This window comes from Aspergillus ruber (assembly GCF_000600275.1).
Source record: "Aspergillus ruber CBS 135680 unplaced genomic scaffold scaffold00018, whole genome shotgun sequence".
Classification (NCBI taxonomy): domain Eukaryota; kingdom Fungi; phylum Ascomycota; class Eurotiomycetes; order Eurotiales; family Aspergillaceae; genus Aspergillus; species Aspergillus ruber.
This window is the reverse complement of record NW_024467314.1, coordinates 295,642-308,345: the sequence shown is the minus strand read 5'-3', so window position 1 is coordinate 308,345 and position 12,704 is coordinate 295,642. Positions and strand designations below refer to the sequence as shown.

At 48.1% G+C, this 12,704-nt stretch overlaps 5 protein-coding genes and 1 non-coding gene across 6 annotated transcripts; 2 read left to right on the top strand and 4 right to left on the bottom strand.

The window, feature by feature from the left end:
• Nucleotides 1-2: 2 nt before the first annotated feature.
• Nucleotides 3-3,407, bottom strand: EURHEDRAFT_413663 (mRNA splicing protein SYF1). Its single transcript, XM_040782220.1, has 5 exons — nt 3,201-3,407; nt 3,020-3,136; nt 2,910-2,963; nt 821-2,832; nt 3-762 (listed from the first exon to the last, which is right to left on the bottom strand). Exons 1-5 carry the CDS (start codon nt 3,240-3,242, stop codon nt 489-491), a joined length of 2,499 nt encoding a protein of 832 aa, XP_040637740.1. The 5' UTR covers nt 3,243-3,407; the 3' UTR covers nt 3-488.
• Nucleotides 3,356-4,845, top strand: EURHEDRAFT_413662 (H(+)-transporting V1 sector ATPase subunit D). The gene is made up of 8 exons (XM_040782219.1): nt 3,356-3,631; nt 3,689-3,801; nt 3,861-3,871; nt 3,924-4,249; nt 4,300-4,348; nt 4,402-4,411; nt 4,479-4,519; nt 4,582-4,845. The coding sequence occupies exons 1-8, from the start codon at nt 3,620-3,622 to the stop codon at nt 4,773-4,775; spliced, it is 756 nt and encodes a 251-aa protein (XP_040637739.1). The 5' UTR covers nt 3,356-3,619; the 3' UTR covers nt 4,776-4,845.
• On the bottom strand, nt 4,819-6,104 carry EURHEDRAFT_413661 (U1A/U2B'/SNF family RNA-binding protein). Its single transcript, XM_040782218.1, has 4 exons — nt 5,994-6,104; nt 5,907-5,913; nt 5,497-5,803; nt 4,819-5,430 (listed from the first exon to the last, which is right to left on the bottom strand). Exons 1-4 carry the CDS (start codon nt 6,035-6,037, stop codon nt 5,036-5,038), a joined length of 753 nt encoding a protein of 250 aa, XP_040637738.1. The 5' UTR covers nt 6,038-6,104; the 3' UTR covers nt 4,819-5,035.
• Nucleotides 6,105-6,177: 73 nt separating this feature from the next.
• EURHEDRAFT_t95 lies at nt 6,178-6,248 on the top strand. Its single transcript has one exon. It is a non-coding gene; the product is annotated as a tRNA-Gly (tRNA).
• Nucleotides 6,249-6,483: 235 nt separating this feature from the next.
• Nucleotides 6,484-10,350, bottom strand: EURHEDRAFT_458696 (tubulin-specific chaperone D; the record flags this gene model as incomplete). Its single annotated transcript, XM_040784526.1, has 6 exons — nt 6,484-6,615; nt 6,669-6,834; nt 6,896-7,243; nt 7,292-7,574; nt 7,624-10,123; nt 10,174-10,350. The coding sequence occupies 6 exons, from the start codon at nt 10,348-10,350 to the stop codon at nt 6,484-6,486; spliced, it is 3,606 nt and encodes a 1,201-aa protein (XP_040637737.1).
• Nucleotides 10,351-10,580: 230 nt separating this feature from the next.
• Nucleotides 10,581-12,131, bottom strand: EURHEDRAFT_539727 (uncharacterized protein; the record flags this gene model as incomplete). Its single annotated transcript, XM_040787367.1, has 3 exons — nt 10,581-11,299; nt 11,378-11,648; nt 11,720-12,131. The coding sequence occupies 3 exons, from the start codon at nt 12,129-12,131 to the stop codon at nt 10,999-11,001; spliced, it is 984 nt and encodes a 327-aa protein (XP_040637736.1). The 3' UTR covers nt 10,581-10,998.
• Between the last annotated feature and the right edge of the window lie 573 nt (nt 12,132-12,704).

Genomic DNA, 12,704 nt, shown 5'->3' with positions numbered 1-12,704 from the left:
TGGCATCGTAAGGTTCGTGTAAGCAAATCCCGAGTGTGGATGCTCGGGATTTGCTCGACGCAGGGTTGGGAAAAGCAATGAAGGCGTGAATGGCATGTATTTCAAATACTGTCCCAAATAACTATACACTATTTCTGAACTATCTGTTCCTTTTATCTGATAAGCATAACGCCTGTATGATCGATCTCTGTAGGAATGTTTTATCTTTGCATGGAAGTCACGTGAGCTACGCCAATTCGAGTGTTTACGAAGATGTCCCATAATCAAAGAATTGTCTATACAGTACAACAAATCACAAGAAGAGGTATCGCACAGTATCGCAATCCAATTGGATTCGAGAGAAAAACGATTCGCACATGGCAATCCAGGAAATATTGAAAACAAAGGAGATTTAAGGGATTGTGACAACCAAGACATGTTAGATGAGAAAGGAATGACGGGAATCATTCAGCACGCACTCTTCCCAAACAAACCGAAAGAAAAACAGTTTATTCATCCATGTCATCGTCGAGGTTGATGGCGTCCGGGTTGACAGGGGCGGACGGTTGCTGCTCTTGACCAGTAGGGGGAGGTCGGTTACCACCCTCAGGTCCAGTGCTGGCAGCGACAAAGCCCATCGGAGCACGCGCTTGTCGTTCCAAAGCTGCCATGACATCAGCCTTTTCCTTTGCACCATCCATCTCTCCCCCTTCTTCGCCGCCTTCTTGAGGGAGCTGCTGGCTACGGGCGATTGCCTGCGACGCAATGAAATTGACATCGGTGCTGTTTTGTGTTAGTGAACATCAACTTTATCCATTTTGAGGGCAGAATGGTCACATACTTATATTGCGCTTGCACACTTCGCTTGATGCGAAGCATTTCCTTGAAAGTGTCCTCATTTCCGTGCTGGACTTCGAATGTTTCCCATTTCTGCCAGAAACCGGCATTGGTGCGAGGGTCGCAGAACTGCGATGCGTGTCCGTAAATGGCACGGGCCCGATCGATCTCGCCCAGTCGTCGCTCCATCTCAGCAAACTTGAGACACATTTCTTTGGCTTCCTGGTCAGGTAAAGCCGCGATAGCCCGTTCGTAGATCGGTCTTGTGGAGGTCAATCCGAAGTTCGATGCGGATTTCGTGATATAGAATTCGAACATCTCGAAGCGGTCCTCGTCGGATACTGCACGAGTAGCACGCTCATAAATTCTCATCGCATGTCGTGCCAGACCGCGTTCTTCCTCTAGGTTACCGTACATTAAGTACAGAGGCTTGGCGAACTTGGGAGGACATTCATCCAGAGCCTGCTCGAACAAGTCACGCAATCTTTCAATTCCGATCTTCCGGTCCACGGCCTTGGTCAGGTAGAGGTTCCAAAGCTCAAACGCAACCGGATAGCTGAAGAGATCCAGTCCTCGTTCGTAAATCTTGAAGGAGTCTTCGAAGTACTTGTGCTCTTCCAGCAGATTGGCATAGTTGACCACCGTCTGTGGAGTCGCAATACGTAGTTCAAAGATTCTCTCGTAGACCTTCTTCGTCTCCTCCAAGGAGGCAACACTCTCAACCAGGTCAACGTAGAAACTCCACAGCTTCCAGCTCTTGTGGACACGCTGCTGAGGCGAAAGAGTCTCGTCGAAATAGTCCACGGTGGACTTCTTGGGAGCTTGCGTAGCTTTGGCCATGACTTCAACTGCTCTGTCGAAGTTATCGGCCCGCAATTCCATCTCTGCCCATTCACACCAAGTATCGGCCAATTCTGCGACCGACTTGAAGGGAACTTTGACAGCTTTCTCGAATATGACTCGTGCTGTATCTAAATCGCCACCGTTTTCGTAGAATTTGGCGTAATTGACCCAGAGTTCGGAGAACTTGCCATGGGCTTTCTTGGGGTTGATCGCCGCGATAGCAGCTGTGTAGGTATTGACAACTTCTTGCTTGTTCTCACTCCACAAGGCTACTCTCTTTTCCCATTCAATGACGTTGTTGGGGTTCTGTCGCAGGAGCACATCGTTGACCAGGAACGGCCGTCGATCCATAAGCTGTTCGAATCGCAGCATTCGCAGGTCAAGGTCGAAATCGGCATCTTCGTCAGTCTTTCCCTTATCAGCACGAACCGCGGCCGCCTCCATCAGGCTTCCAATGATCGATTCTTCGAATTCAACGTAGGAGTCGAAGATAAGAGTGAAATCGCGAACGGTCATGACAGTGAGGATACCCTCTTCGTAGACATCCCTTGCCTTCTCGAAGTTACCTTTAGTGATCCAATATGTCGCTAATCCGGCCCATAACTTTCCTCTCTGGTCGGCGAATCTATCGATCCCGCTACGCAGGATGGCGTCGACATCAATTCCAATTTGCGGACCAGTCTTGACCTGTTTAGCCTTGGAGACCAATAGGTCAACCATCTCAGTCCATAACTGGAAATGACTTTTCCCTTCCTTCGACTGGAATCGCGGATCGTCGAGAATTTCCATGTATCGTTTCACAGCTTCCGTATACTCTTTCATCTCAATCAAGAGCTCGATATATTCCTCTGAGTTTTCCGGATGAATTTGCATATACCTGGCCCAGATCTTCACCGCAGTCTGACCAGAAGCGGAGCGCGCGAATGCCTTGTAAAGCTTCCAGATCCGGTTATGTTGGGTAACGGGCAGAGCTTGAAGCGCGCGATCAAATGTTCGTCGTGTCTGCGTGACAAGGGGTTGTTGCAGCATGAAGGAGAGATACATTTCCCATATCCGGGGCATCTTATTGAGGAGGATAAGCGCGCGCTCGAAAAGCGCGTTCACTTTTTGGTATTCAGCCCGATATTTGGTCGCATTGCGACCACGAAGATGACTTGCTCTGAATTCGAGATACTACATAAGTCAGTTACTGATATAATGTCTCTGTCTTGGTGGATGGTGGGATAAATGAGGGGGCAAAAATAAAATACCATCTTCCACAGCTTGTAAGATCTTGGTAGCTGCCTACAGGCACGCTCCATAACCTGGAACATGTCAGTTTTGCAATTTCGCAAACAATATATATCTGTCGGATGCTCACAAAAGCTTGTTCGTAAAGTGTCCCATGCTGTTGCTTGTATTCAATGTAGGAAAGCCATGGTTTGATACTGCCGGGGTCCCGGATGAGATCTTGCTCATAGACGGTGTCCTGATCGGCCTATTGAGAAAATCGCATTGTTAGTCTCCATTTCCTCGCAGGTTGAATTCCTAGTGACACTCACGATCAGGTACAGATCAGGCCCAGAAGCCGATGATCGATCCATCTCTGCGTGTTGCCGGTGGGATCTCGGGGGCAGAAGCGTCCCTGGCATTGCGCCACTCAATCGAGCGGGATCAACTCACACGGTCAACACAGGAGCTGAAAAGGAAATAGTGGCATGAACGGGCAAAAGCGTTTGTCTGGTCGCCGTTGGAGTGTGAATTGCTGGACGCCGCGATGAGATGAAGTCGACCGACCTCACGTGACTAATTTCCATGCCGCATCGAACACGGAGTTGGTCCAAGCTCCGCGGGTTATCGCGCAGTTGGCTCACTTATCGTCATGCCGTCCATTTGATGCCACGGGGTGTTCGTCTTTAGTTATTGGTTTGCAATTTGGGTGTTTGAATTTTCGTTGAATTGAATAATTTGATATTTCACCATGTCGGCAGCAGTGAGTTTGCTTCAGTACGGCTGTTACGAAGCAGTCTACTAACCTGTCGCCATCCAGGGCCGCGAACCAGTCTTCCCGACTCGCCAGTCGTTGGGTTTGATGAAGAGCAAGCTTAAGGGTGCAGAGACTGGCCACAGCTTATTGAAGAGAAAAAGTGAAGCTTTGACGAAGTGCGTTCCCTCTTGACGTTTTCCAGACTTCCCTGCTGATCATATACCACAATCCATAGGCGCTTTCGAGGTAAGACGATTCCAAACGACGTGGATCGACGGGAATTAATGCTCGAAACCAGACATCACCCGGCGCATTGATGAAGCAAAACGAAAGATGGGACGAGTCATGCAAGTGGCTTCCTTCTCCCTGGCGGAGGTGACCTATGCCGTTGGAGGGGACATTGGATACCAAATCCAGGAATCCGCCAAACAGGCACGATTCCGTGTACAGGCTAAGCAGGAGAACGTGTCTGGTGTCTTCCTGCCTCAATTCGAGGCGTATCAGGAGGAGGGAATAAACGACTTCGGTTTGACTGGTCTTGGGAAAGGTGGTCAGCAGGTTCAACGCTGCCGGGAGACCTATGCTCGCGCGGTAGAGACACTGGTGGAGCTGGCAAGTCTACAGGTAGGAAGTCAACATCTGTGAGATCCCAGTTGGTAGCTAATGGATTTCAGACTGCATTCCTAATTCTTGATGAGATGATCAAGGTGGTCAACCGGAGAGGTAAGTTGATGTAATGCACTTGGGTACTGGGATACGATACTGACCATTTATAGTGAACGCAATGTAGGCTATTTATTATCACCGTGTCTACGAACTTTGAGTATTTGGGAACTAACATCGTGATAACCAGTGAGCATGTCATCATTCCTCGAACTGAGAACACAATCAAATGTCAGTCACCTACCACCTACATCTGATGTATATGCCTGTGCTTTTGTGCTAACTCGCCATAGATATCAACTCCGAACTCGATGAGCTCGACAGAGAAGAATTCTACCGACTTAAGAAGGTCTCGAATAAGAAGCAGAGAGACACTGCCGCGCAAGACGCGGAGATCCTGGCTGCCAGACAAAAGGCGGCTGAGAAGGATACGGGTGATGTTCCTGATGTGCTCGGGGACCAAGAAGATCAAGATGTGATCTTTTAGAAGTTGTTTCCTTTCCCTTGTTTCCGTTGCTATGTAACTAGTCTTTTTTTTTTTTTTTTCCCGTTTTGTCCTTTTAGCACGATTGTTCTTTGATATCATTTATGCGGTGTCCTTTTCATGAGGCTATCAAAGGCGAAGCCTCAAAGATACAGAAACAAAGATTCATGACTTAATCTCCATGGTCAAAGAGAAAGATACAAAAAGGCAAATAATTCCTTCCAAACGCCAGATTAGTCTGTCCACAAGCGCACACAAAAACATCACTGTCTCTGGTACGTAACCCGAATAGGCTTCCCATCTCCCATGGGCATTCCCGACGTAGCCTCCTTAGCACTAATGGCCCCAGACTCATTCTCATACTCAACAAAAGCAATTCCCTTTCTACCAGGCACCAATCTGACCTCCGTGAAGCCCTCAAACCGCCCAAACACACTCGTAAGCGTATCCTGGTCGATGTTGTCGGGGAGGTCCCGCAAGAACAGAATCTTGTTCGGAGGAAGGTATTCATCTGGGATGACCGTCGCCGCAGCACCGCTCGTCGGCTTGAGACCAGCTCCTTTGGTGGTTTTGGCGGGACGCGTGGTATCGGGGGCAGCACCGGCGGGACGTTTGAGTTTCTTTTGGGCTTCAAGAGCTTCGTGGGCTTGTTTGCGCTCTGTGTCATAGTCAGCCACCTGACCAATTCCCCATTAATCAAAACAGCAGGAAAAGAAAAACAAACCCTTCTCAGCCAGCCTCCTCCTCTTATGCGCCTCCAACTCATCACCACCACCCTCTCTCAAAACCGTCGCATCGCTCCTCGACTTCGCATAATCTAACACCATCGGTTTCTCAAACAGCTCGAACCCATTAATCTCCTCGATAGCGTTCGTAGCAGACTCAACATTGTCAAAGACGACGAAGGCCTGGCCCTTGGCCTTGAGGTTGGTTTTGGCGACTATCTCGACGATGGTGCCATATTCAGCGAAGAGCTCTTCCAGGGCTTCTTTGAGGTTTTCGACTTTGATGCGTTCTTGGAGATTGCGGACCTATACGCTATGTTAATATTACTGTTTTACTGGGTTTCATTATCGTGGCATCGCGCGCGTGTGCGGCGTGGGACGTCGTCGGGGATCGGGATGGAAAGCTCACATAGACTCTGCGGAGAAGAATCATGTTTAGCACATCTGTCGTTTCCTGGGTTCGAAAGACAAGACAGGTGAGGGAGAAAATACTCACGTGGGATTAGGGGGAATGCTGGAATTGGCTGCTACCGTCGCCATGATTGCGACAACTGAGGCTTGTCTCAAGCTAGTGTTTTTGATCAGCAGGTCGAGATGGAAGCTTTGCGGTTGAGGTTGATAAGGGTCTAAAATTATGTAAGGAATATAGATTAAAGTAAAAAATATTCTTACATGAATTGGCATCATTGGTCTAGTGGTAGAATTCGTCGTTGCCATCGACGAGGCCCGTGTTCGATTCACGGATGATGCACTTTTTTTCTTTTTGCCTTTTTTGTGTTTCAATACAAGTGTTCCTCAATGCTCTTAAATTCTTTTTTTTTTTTTTTTTTTTTTTTTTTTTTTTTTTTTTTTTTTTTTTTTACTCTCAATGGGAGCTTGGCTTTTATTTTTTTTTTTTTTTTTTTTTTTTTCTTTTTGAACATTTCTTCGTTTCATGTTCTAGAACTCAATTTATTATGTACTTGGTATTCTAACCCCAAATCTATCTACGCGACCAGGGCCCCCCGTAAAACCTCAACTTCACCCTTCATCTCCTTAGGCTGTCTAGTCCAATCCCCCAACTTAACCTCATCCGACTCAGTGACAGTATACAAGTATTCCGAAACGGTCGACCGGACCTGTTCTGGTTAGCCAAGCATTCGAATAGTCACATCAGAGTCAATAGACCTACCCTCGGGAATGGATGCAGGAGCATCGCCGTCAGTTTTTTCAGAACCTCAGGCCGGAGCTGTGGGAAGCGAGACAACGGAGCGTAGGCCTTGACGGCTGCTTCGAGGCGTTGGATATTGGATGATTTGAAGTGTGCTTTCTGAGTGAGCGTGAACAATTTTCGGAAGCTTCACACAGCGTTAGCGTCAATAAGAAATGTGTAGACTGCTAATAGGACAAGGGGCTCACATTTGCTCTGAGCCTTCAGGTATAGATGGAATGTATCCATCAAACAAGAATGCTAGCAACTCCAAGATAGGTATCGCAAAGCGATCATCTTGCAAGTTCTCACTTAGGATGGTCGACAGGTCTTTGAGTATCATGAGCAGCATCGCTTCTCGTTGCTCCGCCTTCCTGCTGTTAATACACTGCACCAGCGCGAGGCGTGAGGCGCGGATTAATCCCTCAGCACCAGCAACAGCCGACGTCGCAAGGCCTTGATATAGAGGCAGACGCAGCCAGTCAATTGCCTGGAGTTCCAGCAGCTGAACGAAGTAATCCGGGAACGACACATGGCTGAAATGGTTGTATTTTCTGCTCAAGTTAATCAAATATCCAGATTGATTAGCAGTTTTGAAGGCTCACTTTTCTAACAGCGGAAAATCCTCTGCTGACTCCCAGAAACTCTGCAGACCAAGCCAGGCTTGTATACGGACTTTGTCCAGTTTCTCCGCTGCAAGTCTGCATAGGCAACCGATAACTTTCTGGGTGCGTGATGAGCGAGTTCCATGCTCGGATTCCTTTCGGAGAATGATATTTGCTGCTTGGATTGCTTCTAATCGCAGCAATGAACCTATGTCGCCTCGTCTGTCGGTCGTGTAATCGTTCAAGAAGTTGATGAAATGGTCTACTATATCATCCGTCACAGCTACCAACAGTTAGCATGTGGGTCACCAAGTTTCATCCATTGAACTCACTAATATACGGCAAGACCTGTGTCGCCAAGCACTTCACGGCTGCTACTCTCTTCTCAATCAGTTCTTCCAGACCGGCGCATTGGAGTAGCTCCTGTATAATTTCCAATTTAAGACTATTCTCAGGGTCGACACTCTTGAACACGGCACCGAGAGCTGAGATCTGACCACGACCAGTGGGAAGTTTCCTTGTAGCCTGGATATGCGAAAACCAGTCTTGCACTGTTTTCTTCTGGTTCTCCAACGACAATAGTGGGAACAATTGCGATACAGCATCGGAAGAAGCTTTCATTGGGAGGTCTTCTCCCCGGGAAACGCATAGCAAGAGGGTTTCCCGAGCGTTGTTTATTGAGACAGCTGAAGGCTGAGGCGAACTGGATGCGTCTGACTTGATAGCTGTTCGAGACAAGGCATCGATAAGGCGGGCTGTCGCTTCCGCCGTCAATTCAGGACGAGACGATTGAAGCGTTAGATCATCCTTGGAAGGACCAAACGACGAGCCGAAAATGTTCCAAAGCTGAGCAACTTGGATAGCAAGATCTGCTGCTTCAGACGAGATCGTTTCTTGTTGTTTGTTATAGGCATCAACAGTAGCTGCAATAGACAGCATACAACCGTGTCTTGTCTCCACATCATTCCGCGGGAGGTTTGAGAGTTTATGGAGAAGTCGCTGAAACACAATCTTCAATGTCGTGTAAGATCCATGGAAACTAAGAGCTCCAATTGCCCTCGCAGCATGTCTCCTTGACTCAGCATCGGGTGAACCGATGCCTCTCCACTGCATCAATGACTCCACAAGTGGGCTCCAATAAACATCATCGAGCGCTACCGTCGCCTTCGCCACATCATTCATCGCTCGCGAGCGTCGCGCAACAGCATGATAATCCACGACTTGGACGAGCGATATGCCCTCAGCGATTGTATTCGGGTGACGGCCAATCAGTTCTTGCAAAGCAGCGGAAGAACCTCTCCGAATATTTCCTGAAGGATCTACGCAGGCGGCGCATACGAGCTCAACAGCGAGCATTTGCAGAATGTTAGTTTCTTTTTGCTGCGTAGGCGTACTGATCGCGTCTGCCCTCAAGGCCAGCAATTCCTGCGTCGTGTATTTCCGAGACATTGCCCAGATACCAAAGCACGAAGCGTCTCGCACACCAGTACCAACAGAGCTACCAATTGACGATCTCTGCTCAAAAACAAGTCCGGACACAAGCGGTTGCAGTACACTGTAGAGGTGGTGGGTTGGAGGAGCACGGCGGAAAAGCAAATGTCCAAGCGTTAGTATCAAGCCTTGCCACCGTTGAGCATCAACCGCACTCAAATTCCGCTTTAGTGTGTTGATCCCAATTTTCCTGGCCTCAAATGGTGCCACTATAGTACCGTCTCGCGTCTCATACAGTATATTCTCCTCCAATGAGCCAGTGACAGCTTCGATGACATCGGCTGCCATCTCTAGGTCCAGCTTCAGGGTAATAATACTCAAAGCCTTGCTTGCAGCAAAACGCACAGGCGTATCTTTATCAGCAAGCGAGACCAGCAAATGGTCGATCACTTCTTCCAAGATAACAGATACTTGGTCGTCTGACATAGAGCCATTCTCGTTCAGCGACAGGGCCATTACACTCACGCTGCGGAGTATCTTGATTATGATCTTCCGCGCCAGAGCAGACGACCTGATAACTTTGGATATGTCCGACTCTCCGTGAGCAATGCGTAAAGTCTGGTTGAATACCGGTTCGACCAGGGGAGCAAACCCCTCAGCCTGACCCGACGCCGCCAATCGCGCAAGAAAGGACAGCACCCCGATACACTTATACAAAGAAGGCGGCTCACTACTGTCTACCGGTTGAAGTATCAAGAACGCCCATTCCGTAAGGTTATTCAAGACCCCAACAGCCAGCATATCCCGACGAAGCGCAAGCCGCGCAAGCAATGCAGTAGCAGCCTCGCGCTCCTTTCCAGAAACATCGACATAATTCAAAGACACAGAAAGTAGCGACTTCGTAACCGCAGGCGTCTGAGGTGAAAGAGTTTTCAGACGATCCAAATTAGCATAGGGTATCGGGATATTATCCGATGATAGCGACGACAGATCGAACGGGGCAAGCAACAAATGCGAGAGCCAGGTGAGCATCACATATCGCTCTTCCCATACCAGTCGCCGCGAGATATCATCAAACAATGCAATCCCCATAGGATTATCTTGCGGAACGACATCCCATTCGATGAAAGCGCGAAGCATCGGGTCGAGATACTTTGGCTCATTATTCAGAAACCGGGTGATCACCTTCACCCCGCGCACTTTGCAGAATGTGTAGAGGAATCTACATACAGCCCGGGGGAGGGGATAGAGCGCCCCCGACTGTGATTTTGTAGCTGTCGTCTCAGAAGCGTATTGATCTCGATGCTTAAGCAGATATGCCAAGAAAACATCGACTAGTGGTGGCAGGAGCTTTTGCAAATGAGGGTCTAACAGTTGTGGCCATTCTTGGAAAGGTTCCAACTGTCGTAATTAGTCTCATACTCCACATATTAAAATTTGTAGTATCTTACGAGGCCTATAAGCTTCTCTGTTTTGTTTGCCTGTGTCCATCGTCGAGGAACTCGGACATTGTGTCCATTCTCCGTGCGTATTTTCCACAGCAAAGATGGCAGTTTTGTAGAGAACTCGTCCACAAGGTCTCCGGATGCCCGTTGAAGTTTGGCTTCTCTGTCATCTGCAGCATCCATGATGATATATGGTATTTGTATGGGAGTCAAAGAGAGAATTGTTTTGCTGTTGAACTAAGTCTATGGTGGGGACGTGGATCGCCGGTCAGGTCATGTGACCATTTTGATAGTGTCGGAAATGTGGCTTAGTCAGGGTTGAAAGTACGTATCAAGCGTATATGGTTGAGGTCTCTGATTCTTGCAAAAGTGTGCTATCTAGGATCCTATATACGACCGTAAATACCTTATAGAGTATACTAAGCGATTGTGCGGTTTCAAAAGCAGTAATAGCAGAGTAAATACGCTGCTTTTCGCCATATGATATCAGCAAGGCATCAATCAGGCATCAGTTGGTATTGTTCGGTAAGGAACCTCTATATTCCGACAGATAGAACTACACAACAACAAGCACTTGTTATTGTGGTTGTCTTTAGCAATAGATGAAGATTCTCTAAAGATTGATTAGTTGCCTGCATATTTATTATTTGTTGGCATCAAAACCAAACTGGAAGTTGGCTGAGTTAATTCCGTGGTATGCCTGCAATACATATCCGGTTTAGCAAGGGTGCATGAAACAGGGGACTGAAAAGAAGCATTCAATTTTCATGATTAAAGATATAAAACTAAAATATCTAAAGCCTGATTTATAAGCCAGTTGTATAGGTCGCGTCAAAGATCTTCATCCTCACCAAAAAGCCCATCTCCCCCGTTCCTACAAAATCCACCCATACCACCGTCCGCCAACTGTATCATAGTCTTCCGAATATGCATAATCGTAATCGCAAGTGCTAACGAAGTCCAGACATCCTGACCCCGCTCTCCAACATCAAACTGAGAGATGAACTTGCTCCCCGTACCTTCGCCCCAACCCTTTGGACTGAGCGGATCCGTATTGAGCGTTAAGATGGCAACAATCGGACCGCAAATCACGAAGCCGACGAGGAGGGGAAAGTTGCAACGAGAAGTGATTCTCAGATCGGTGTCGAACTCTTGCTTGATTTGGGCACCTGCTTTTTTAATTTTGTGTTGGCTGGTCCTGCGTGGTGACATTCCTAGTGTGTTGTGGTATCGTTTTGCGAGCTTTCCCAGACGTTTGTTGAGCTTTGAGACTGCAGAGACGACTGATTCTCCTTCTTTCTGGGAGTGAATGGTGTAGACGGGGATAGTTCCGGGTTTTTCGTGTATATCTGCGTCCCGCATAGCCCAGCGAACATATTTCTTGATTGCTTTTCTGATCTTGTCCTCTGGTCTGGTCCGTAGAATATTGCAGTCTCTCACTTGTCCACTTAGAGAGAACAAGCCGAGTAGAGACTTTATAGCTATAGAGAAAAGGAGACAAATCAGCCCTGGTATTCAATATAAGAGAATGCTCAGGTAGTTTTCAACTTACCATGAAAGTCGGAGTGCTTGAAGGCTCGAATAATTGGAACTATTTCCTCTTCGGGAAGAGAAAACATGGTATCAGGAAGCGTGGAGAAGTCATGTTGCCAGTGCCGGGGCATTAAAGGCTCGAAACCACGCATTGCCAGCCGGAAGAAGAGCTCCTTTTCTGCTTCGCTCCAAGCGTTCTCGGGCAAGCTGACAGCCGCAGCCCATCGCTTGGCTCGCTCCAGAGAGAAGTCGTAAACAACGCCTTTTGTCTCGTTTTTGGAGACGCCACGTTCATCATCAAATTCGTCATCATCGCCATCGCTCAGTCCATAATCAGCACCGGTGAGAAGGAGCTGTCGCCGAGAAAAGACTATTTTAACAGCCTTAGATGGAGGTAGATATAGGTCATCATCGTCTGATCCTCTGGACATACTTCTGCCTCTCATTAGTGACTTGGGAGAGTCCCAGGATGGATCTCTCTCATCGTCAGGCAGTTCAGGCTTGAGTGAGTTCACAGATTTCCATATCGGGAATTTGGGATTGACAAAGCGAAATTGAGACGAAAGCTCCTTGGCAGACAGACCACTGACAGGAGAAGAAGGCGTTGGATAGACTGTGAGATTCAAGGTCTGGCCTTTAGGGGTAGCAGGCCGCTCAGTATGGTGAGCATGGTCTGCTGCGTCTGAGAGATGAGGCGAAGTTTTGCTATCAGCCTTGACTTGTGCTTTGCCCAAGTTTGACAGCTTGACCCGCTTCGGTGGCCTCATGAACAAGTGACCCTGACCATGACCCTCTACTGTCTTAGTGACCGCGCTTGAGATCCCCTTTCGCTTGCGGGAAAGCCGCCTCTGTGTAGGTGACATGGATCCATCATCGCTATCGCCAGGTACATATTCGGGACGATAAGTCGGATCGATTATTTTGGGTTTGCGAGCTCGTTTTGTCCTTGATGGGAGCCATTCGTATTCGTCGCCCGAGTGCTGGTCATCGTCCGCCACAGGGAG

Excerpts from the sequence above, each read along its gene's own strand:
- EURHEDRAFT_413663 (XM_040782220.1), bottom strand. The coding sequence starts at position 3,242 with ATGGATCGATCATCGGCTTCTGGGCCTGATCTGTACCTGATC. Across the intron at positions 3,137-3,200 it reads GGCCTGATCTGTACCTGATC|GCCGATCAGGACACCGTCTA; the intron begins GTGAGTGTCACT and ends TTTTCTCAATAG. Across the intron at positions 763-820 it reads AGTGTGCAAGCGCAATATAA|CACCGATGTCAATTTCATTG; the intron begins GTATGTGACCAT and ends AACACAAAACAG.
- EURHEDRAFT_413662 (XM_040782219.1), top strand. Across the intron at positions 4,250-4,299 it reads TGGAGCTGGCAAGTCTACAG|ACTGCATTCCTAATTCTTGA; the intron begins GTAGGAAGTCAA and ends AATGGATTTCAG. Across the intron at positions 4,520-4,581 it reads AACTGAGAACACAATCAAAT|ATATCAACTCCGAACTCGAT; the intron begins GTCAGTCACCTA and ends AACTCGCCATAG.
- EURHEDRAFT_413661 (XM_040782218.1), bottom strand. The coding sequence starts at position 6,037 with ATGGCGACGGTAGCAGCCAATTCCAGCATTCCCCCTAATCCCAC. Across the intron at positions 5,431-5,496 it reads GAGGAGGCTGGCTGAGAAGG|AGCGCAAACAAGCCCACGAA; the intron begins GTTTGTTTTTCT and ends ACTATGACACAG.